Source organism: Fulmarus glacialis, unplaced genomic scaffold (assembly GCF_000690835.1).
Source record: "Fulmarus glacialis isolate BGI_N327 unplaced genomic scaffold, ASM69083v1 scaffold23747, whole genome shotgun sequence".
Classification (NCBI taxonomy): Eukaryota; Metazoa; Chordata; class Aves; order Procellariiformes; family Procellariidae; genus Fulmarus; species Fulmarus glacialis.
This window is the reverse complement of record NW_009225419.1, coordinates 1-8,793: the sequence shown is the minus strand read 5'-3', so window position 1 is coordinate 8,793 and position 8,793 is coordinate 1. Positions and strand designations below refer to the sequence as shown.

The following is an 8,793-nucleotide window of genomic DNA, read 5'->3' as shown; positions in this document are numbered from 1 at the left end:
AAGAAAATTAACTCTATCCCAGACAAAACTAGCACAGCATGTGTGGGAGGTTTTGGCCATTCCCCTGTGGGTAGATGGAGTACCTCACTCTCCTGCAAGCTCTCTGCTGGCATTGCTCACTGACTCTCGGCTTCTCCCTACACAAGGATGTGGCAGCAGTCCCATGCATCTTCTCTGAGGCCTTAATACATCAGCTCCAGGCTGCAGCGCTTCCGTCAGCTGGTAGATAAACATTACGTGTTGAGGTCCATCTCCTCCCTGGGAATGTGAAAAACTTGAGTGTTTGGGCCATTTTTCTCTGCACGTCCTACGTGGAGCAGTTTCTCTCAGTGCTACATGCCAGCCCTGGCAGGAGCTGTGCGATTTGGATCCACTCCTTCATGCATCTCTAGAGTTTGGCAGAGCAAGCAGCACTAACTGGGCACCAGTGCACAACAGGCTGGGCCAGGCACTGCGTGCTGCCTGACTTCCAAAAAGGAGGTGTGATGCCACTGAAATTGGGAGGGGGGTGACTTATTCTGCATTGGGATTGTTATGAACTCAGGATCTGGCCCCTTGGCTGACCTGCTGTAGAATTGGAGTATTGTCATCCCTAAAATCTCTCTTCCTTATCTGTGAAGCTGCCATGGAAGCCCTGAATCACCACACCACTGTGTTAGGGTCTCTACAGAGTGTAAGGATAGTACATTTGAGCCTGCAGCCCCATTGTGCTGTATTTTTCCTTGTGGTTGCAGGCTATGAAAAAAGCAAACTTACTTCTGCTGCCAACATCCGTGCTTACATATATTGAGGAGTATTGCACCCTAGCACCTGAAACAGATGGTCATTTTAATTTTATGTATGTGGGGAGAATGATGCTATGATAAAATGCAGTAGCTCCCTCTTCAAGCAATGCCAAGGCATATGATACTCATGTTTTTGTTTTTTAGCTGAGGTGGAAGGGTTGCAGGTCACCGTGCCTGAGAAGAAGAAGGTGGCCATGTTGTTCCAGCCTGCTCTGCTTCGCTGCCATTTCTCTACTTCTTCCACCCAACCAGCTGTGGTACAGTGGAGGTTTAAATCTTATTGCCAGGACCGGATGGGAGAAGCTTTGGGTATGGCGACTTCTGGTTTACAAACGATGAGCAAGAGGAACCTGGACTGGGATCCCTACCTGGACTGTGTGGACAGCAGGAGGACAGTCCGTGTCGTGGCCTCCAAACAAGGATCTGCCGTCACTATAGGGGACTTTTATAAGGAAAGAGATGTCAGCATTGTCCACGGTAACTCTCCTACCCCAGTGATGCTTGGTGGGGGTTGGAATGGACCCTTAGCAATTTGGGATACTGGAGGCTGGCAGTAATTGTTCAGCTAACTCCCTTAGAAAAGGCTGCTGGAAGGGAGCTGTTGTATGTCAGACATTTAGGATTCAACCAACCAACCCTAGACCCAAAGGTCATTTCCTTTGGTGCTTCCCTTCATGTGACTCCATGTAGGTCTCCAAACCTGAGACAATATTCTTTTCCCTTTGATGAAGTGGAAGGTTTTTATTCCTGGCTTCTGCATATTGCTCTGTATTTAGATTTTCCTTAACAAAGGGGTGCCAGCAAGAGAGGTATGAATTCAGTCTCTATGGGTTAGGTTTTTTTTCCTTGCAAACTCCACTGATTTTACCCAGTTCCAAAATACCAAAATTATCCTATACCTCATGTTTGCTCAATTCTGGACTTCACTAGCTTACACCGTCATGAACCTAAACACACACAGCCTTGGGCAGTGTGAAGGGAAGAGATTTCCATGGGGTGAAGTCAAGTTGGGTGGAGATGGGGGGTGGCAGGTCCTTAAACATTTGGTCTGGAAGGCTGTGTGAGAAACCTTGTCCCTCAAAAATACAAGGCTTCACTTGACTTGGGAGACCACCTAGCCAGAAGTGGAGGCTCCTTGGTGTGGAGAGCATGTGATGAGCTGCAGCAAGAGGGAGTGTTTTCCTTTGTCTCTGTGTAACCTCTTCGGAGGATGGCTGAAGAGCTGTAGAGGAGACACTGTCTAAGCCCTTCTTGCATGGCACGAATACTGTTGGGACCCCAGGCCTTAGGTGATAGGAAAGACAGAAAGTGACATTAGTTACCCCTTCTGCTCTCGGCACTTGCAGAGTGAGCTGCCTCTGCGGCATTCCCACTTACAGTCCTGAGCCTGTTTTTTTTCCCTGAATACTGTGATATTCTGGATAAGGTTAACCCCTCTTCTTAGTAAGGAAATGAAATGGATTTGGGACACGGAGACAGACCCAGTGCTTTCATCACTTCACTCCTCCTATAGATGTTGGAGAGAAAGCCTGACTTTTCTTTTTTGCCTTTCAGATGCAGACCTTCAGATTGGGAAGTTGATGTGGGGAGATAGTGGGCTCTATTACTGCCTTATTATCACACCGGATGATGTGGAGGGCAAGAATGAAGAATCGGTGGAGCTGCTTGTGCTTGGTAAGCCCTCTTGCCAGATTGCTTTATCAGCAAATAGCTGATTTATCTTTCCTTCTGCTCTCTCGCTCTCTCTACGTATCTGTGCACCATATTACTAGGCGTGTAAAATCTATGTAAAACAGTCCCCGCAGTACCTTCACCATTGCCTTGCACCTTGTGCAGTCATTCACACCTAGGCAAAGTGGGTGGCAAACGCTACCAAACCAGAATAGTAATGTTTACACCCACATTGCTCACACGTTACACAGGCGTAAATGACTACAGAAAGTGTAGGGCTGTGGAAAGTCAGAACCCTTGTTTTTAAGGCATAAAACAATAAACCTGCAGCAAAGTGAGCACTTGAGACAGTGTCTTTTAAAAATAGATACCCAGAAGACATCAAATCATATGCTTTTTGCAGTCTTTTATCATTCCCTTCGTCCCACTCTTCTGACCTGTGAGGATGTCAAGAAGCACTGTGTTTTTCTGTTTGAGTGTGTCAATTTGGGAGATTCTTCTGTCTGCCTAATTATACTTGTCCAGTTAGAGGTGCAGTTTCACAATCACCCTAATCAGGTCTAAGCTGTTGCTGATACTAAAAGGACCTGTCCTTTGTGCGGTATGCGCGCTTGGCTCTGTGTTTCTTTTAAGCTCCCTTGAGCATTGTGGTGAGCAGGGTCAGTTTCTTTCCAATTTGCAGGGTTAGCTTTCAGTGATGGCTTCCACAATCCAGCTCACTGTAAATGTCAAAAAAGCACCCATCCCAGCTAGGGGAGAAAAGCAGAGTGGAATGGGCCTTTCGGGGGCATTTGTTGACACTGCCTTGAGCCAGCTTTAGTACTTCACCCCTAGACTGCCCCAGGAGAGTAAGATGAGGTTTTTCCAACTTGTTTTAAGACCTGCTGATACCAATGTTTGTCTGGTCAGCCTACTTGCATGGTTCTTGGGTGTATAGATTCTCTACATCCTGTGAAGGAAATGTTAAAAAGGTCTATAGTGTGTAGGTGATCTGTGGAGGCATGCGATAGAACATGTCTGTCAAGTGCCCTTGCTCTCATGGCTAAGGTCAGAGTTTAACTGGCATTTATATTTGGAGCTGCAGTTGTCATCACAAATTAAACCAGATTGAATGGCTTGGGTGAGTGACTTTAACAGTGCCATCACCTCCTCTCACTACTTCAGATGTCAGTCAAGCAATGGACAATTGGAGAATGGGTCCCTGCAGAAAACAGTGTCATATCCCTGTCTAAATCCACAGTGTGACTATATATTGTATGCTAGTTAATAACAGGCCCAAGAGTGACCTTGTTGGTTCAGGTGAGGTTGTCTCTGCCAGGTGGCAGTTGTAGCCGATACGTAGCCTTTCCAGAGGAGTCACTGTGGCTGTGTGGTGATGGGCTGCTGAATTTTGTCCCTTCTTCACCTTCCTGTCCAGGATTTGGTGTCTTGTCTTATCTGTGTCTACAACTGTGCTCAGACACCAGTGATGAAACAGTGCCATGGTAACAGGAAGAATCTGTTTTTCAGTGTGTACAGAAGACTATGTGGGGGGAAAACAAAGAAATCACCACCTCTGAGGCTGGCTTGATGATGTCCCTCGGCTCCAGTTCGTTGTGGTTATGTTGGGAGGAAACATGTAGCTTAGGCTGCATTACCTTGACGGCATCTGCTTTTCTGTTCGCTACAGCCTGTGGGTCTGACCTTGCACTTTGTGCAGCACTCTGCTAAGTTTGGCAGCAGCATGAAAGCATACTTGTCGTGGGCATACTTTGTTCTGCCTCATGCTGTTTGGCGCAGCTTGTGTGTATTTCTTTTCCTGGGTAGTGTGTATGGAGGCAACATTCCAGCTTTCAGAGCGATTCCAGGTTACTTACCCATTTTCCTTCCTTCCTTCCCCTTCCCACCTTATTATTTTCCTTCTGTCTTTCTGGTATTTTTTCTTCCTTTTCCTTTACCTCTCCTCCTCCACTGATGGCTAAAGGAGGAAGCAGCCAGTGGTGAAAATACCATTTCTTAATATTCTGGCATCTTCTGGGACATTTTTTGCTCCATCTCCCTGCTCTGCTAGGTATTAGTGACTTGCAGGGAGACAGTGAGTACAGATGTAGATCGGAGCGATTCCACAGTCCTATGGGACATGAGGTAAAAGGGTTTTGTTCGCTGTTTTGCTGTTTGCTGCTCTTTGGGTGGAACCCAGATTCCCTGTTAGAGAGTTAGAGCAGCAGAGGGATAGTGTCTGCAAGAGACACTGTGATTCCCACAGCACGTTGCTGTTTGCTCCCTGCTGACAGTGGTCTTTCAAATATAATTTACATTGCTTCTTTTGGGGCTGCTGCATGATTTAAGCATGAATAGATTATTCATGACCAGGTTGGATGGGGCTTTCAGCAACTTGGTCTAGTGGAAGGTGTCCCTGACCGTGGCAGGGGGATCGGAACTAGATGATCTTTAAGGTCCCTTCCAACCCAAACCATTCTATGATTCTATGATCAGAATTTTGAATAGAGCAGAGGTTCTACCCACTCATATTATCCCTGGGGGAAGACAGAAAAATCAGAACGGAAAAGGAAATAGGAAAATATCCGTTCTAGTGGTTTCATACTAATGCCAAGATGAAAGGTGTGTTTAGGTTAGAGAAAGATACTGCTGGACAGGGCAGTTTAATATCATGAAGAAACCTGAAAGGTCTGAGAGGCAAAAATGGTAGATACCTAATAGCATCAATAAATCAATGGAAATTTGCTTAGCTGAAAGTGGAGGATCCTGCTTTTATACAGTGAATTGCACCATTAAAAATTAGTCAAAAATTGCTTTATCACAACTTGGAGCAAAATCCAAAACCTGAGCAAATTACAGCATTCCTTTTTTCTTAGGGAAGCAATTACAGAGACTTCCAGTGAAGTCTAAATAGCCAGTCAGCATGGGTCATGATGGGATTGCATGTTGAGTTTTGTCTCCTGGATGTTCATGTTGACACACAAAGAGGCTGGAGAACTCTAGGTAGCATCAGAAAATCCCATGTGCTATCTTCATTTCAGGCCTATTTCAGAAAAGCATACAAGCATTTATTTATATCCATTTGTGCTCAACAAAGATGATAGGATTTATAAAGCATACCTGAGGTTAAGCATGTGCTTATGTGCTTTGCTGAAAAGACCATTCAGTAGGTTTTACTTAGTCAGGGACTTTAACCCTCTCTAACGGAATCAATACAGGCAAGGGAAGAGGGATAGTAACCTCTGTGCCTCAGAAACACAGAAGGAGGTTGGCTGGTACTGAACCTCCTGTAGAGTAAGGAAGGAATTTAAATTAAAAAATACTTTTTTTTGGTGGCATTTGGAATCTCCAAAGGGGGTATAGCATGCTGGAAACTGTATGAACTCTGCTTCTGCTGCAGCAGGGCCAGACTAGTACAGAGCTTAGCAATTCCACAACAGGAGTCAAGTGATGCTCTCTGCACTCATGTGTTTTACTAGAAATGTAGAACTTTTTGCTGACATTACAGCTGGGCTAGTGAATCCATTTGCAACTTTATACATTTTTATTTTTTAGAACTAATGTGATTGAATCAAAGAGGCTGAATCCTCAATTTAAGAAAGTCATGTTTCTATCTTAGTAGCTAGCAGCTGAGTGTCCTGCTTCTTGGAACACAGACAGTGCTATTAATCAAATTGTTATTGGTAGCTCCTGTGCACTGCATTTTATATGAGAATGTCAATGGGCTTCAGTAAAGTCATTCATTGCAGCCTTTGTTGAAGCGAACTGCAAGTGTACCAGTGCAGTGGATGCAGGGTGCCTGGAGTAACCCTTGAATCAGAAGTACAGGGCAGTGTCAGTGGATACCCCATCCTAGCTTCATGTGACCCAGCTCACATCAGGACGCAGTCTAGCTGAACTGCATGAGATTGCATATAACCCAGTAAGCCTTTCCAGGAGCTGGAATTTATTAATCAGGTGCAGGGTCCTGTGAAAGCAGCTATACTGCTCCCTTCCGAAGCTGGTACAGCCATAGAGCAATGGCTGTAGGTATAGCTAGGCACATCTGGCTACCCTGAAATGCATAGGTCTGTGCAAGCTCGGCAATGTTTGCATTACGAGATTTTACATAGCTTAGACATGCTTCATGAAACAGTGGCTTCATTCCCAAGGATGTGTCAAGTTCCTGGAAGAGGCAGGAAAGTGAGCCGCTAATCCCAGTTGTTGGTTTGATACTTTGGTTAGTTATCCATGTGCTTTGCTAGACACCTATTGCTTGCTTTTTTTTCCATCCAATTCAGCAGCTAATAGTACATAAATGATATATTAGTGAAATACTATTTTACAATTAATCTTTCAGAAGCTTCAGCTTCTACCATTGTTATGCTTGAAGTAACAACAATTAGCACTTGAGTTTTTTGTTAATTTCTGAAGTCAGCTAGCACTTAACATTGGTAAACTGACATCTTTGGTAGTTTGTATTACCAGCCAACACTGATATAGGCTAAAACCAAAATTTATCAAGTCTAACACCCATAGGTAGGAACAAATGTAGATATGTATACACGCAGCATATTGCACAGTAATTAATGTACTAGCAGAGACATGCGTTGGCTTTCAGAGAGGATAAATCTCTACTGGGACATGTGTGTATGGCGTGCAATGCTAATAAGACAGTTCTTACTCAGCAAAGTGACTCAATAGCTGGTATAAATATAGCCAGGTTTGGAGTCTCTTGTGTGCCGGGAGAGGCTGTATTATAAAAGTTGATGTGGTTTCGGAGACGGAAAAGTTCTTGGCAAAATTTTCCCTTACAAGATGATGGTTTTAGGATTTCACTCTGTTTCGCTGAAAAGCTGCCAGTAGCATCCCAGCCAGTACTTGGTCACAGAGGTTGGCAGAGATGTCAGTGTTATTGGCCATGTTTTGGGGATGAGAGGGCCAGATCTCACCCGGGGAGGTGTCTGTGAGCAACTTCATGGCGAGGGCTCTCCAGCCTTGAGCTGTGCCTTCGTGACCGAAGGTGGGTAGTGCCAGCAGGCGAAGGAAGTGTTCGGCATGGGAGCCCTCCACTTGAAACTCCAGGAAAGGCGTTGGTGCCAGGAAGGCCGCTGGTGTCCTCCCACCCCCAAAGTGCTCGTCCTGTCCTCATCAGGTGCTGCTGCCCTGCCCTGGACCACTGTGCTGTCACCTTTGTAATCTGGGTCTAGTCCCCCTTGTCCTAGCCCAGGCTACTCCTAGTTATTAATTTCATTTAGAAGTGTTACTTGTTGCCAAGGTTTTTTACCCCTCTTTTCCTCCTCATTTGCCAGCGACAGCCACACGCTGCTCACAAAGGAGACTGGCGTGATTAAAAGACCTCTGTTACTAAGGCAGCCATGGCAACAGCCTCCTTGGAGGTCTTTGTTGCCTGCTAAAACTTTGATCTCCAAGAAGGGCTGCTGCTGTTTCTCCCTCCAATTGAAGAGAAGGACGGGAAGAAAGGATAAAGTTACTCTGAGCAGAGGGAGCACGGAGGAACTCATTGCAGAGCCGTACTCCCAATAAATCTCACAGCACCTTCCTTGGAAGAGTATCTGATTTACAAGGGCCACACTTCATCTCCTGTCCTTTCCAGCCTCCTCTCAGGGCAGTGTCCCGTGCCAGGGGCCTCTTGCCGTGGCATGGCTTGGCAGATTTTTCCTCCACTGAGGAAGAAATAACTCCCTCTGTAGGTGCTGCCTCCCATGGTCCCACTGCTGCAGGAAGTGGGGGAAACCAATCCAACAGTTACACCCATACTTACCCAATATTTACAACATTTATGCCATTGCCAGTATTTACCGTGTTCCTGTATTCACCCAATTGCCGTGTTCCTGACTGCACCTGCACCTACTTTATTCATGTCATCATTTCTTTTCAGCTGCACCACTTACCCTAATTATTTTTGTGTCTCTTCTCTGCAGACTGTCTGCTAATTGTCTGCTTGACTCCAGGTCCTCCCTGATCTGCTGCTATTTGCTCTCCCGCTCTGTCACCCACCCTCCTCCTGCCTATTAACTCCTGTCCTCGCTCGCCTCTTCCGTATCTCTGCACCTTCTGGACCCGCTGTGCACCCCGTCAGCTTTTCCCTCTCCCATTCCTCCTCCCCACCCTCTCCCGCTGAGCTCTGCCGGTGCAGACTGGGGCCTCGCAGGCTCCCTTGCGCTTTGGGGCTGGCTGGGGCCCGGGGTGTGCAGGGTGCCTGGTGAGAGGCTGCTGTGGGCGGGTAAGGCCCCACAGCAGCACGGTGGGAATAGAGACAGGAGCGTGTCCCAGATCTGTGCTGGAACAAGGACGAGTTCCTAGCTCCAACAGAGCCGCCGGGGACCACCCTGGTAAACGGGGCCATTGTCTATTC

The 8,793-nt window shown here is 46.3% G+C and overlaps 1 protein-coding gene across 1 annotated transcript; it reads left to right on the top strand.

Annotated features, from left to right (window-relative positions):
- Nucleotides 1–929: 929 nt before the first annotated feature.
- LOC104069859 (immunoglobulin-like domain-containing receptor 2) lies at nucleotides 930–2,459 on the top strand (the record flags this gene model as incomplete). Its single annotated transcript, XM_009582481.1, has 2 exons — nucleotides 930–1,262; nucleotides 2,340–2,459. Coding segments are annotated over 2 exons (453 nt in total), but the record flags the coding sequence as incomplete, so codon positions are not given.
- Nucleotides 2,460–8,793: the final 6,334 nt, after the last annotated feature.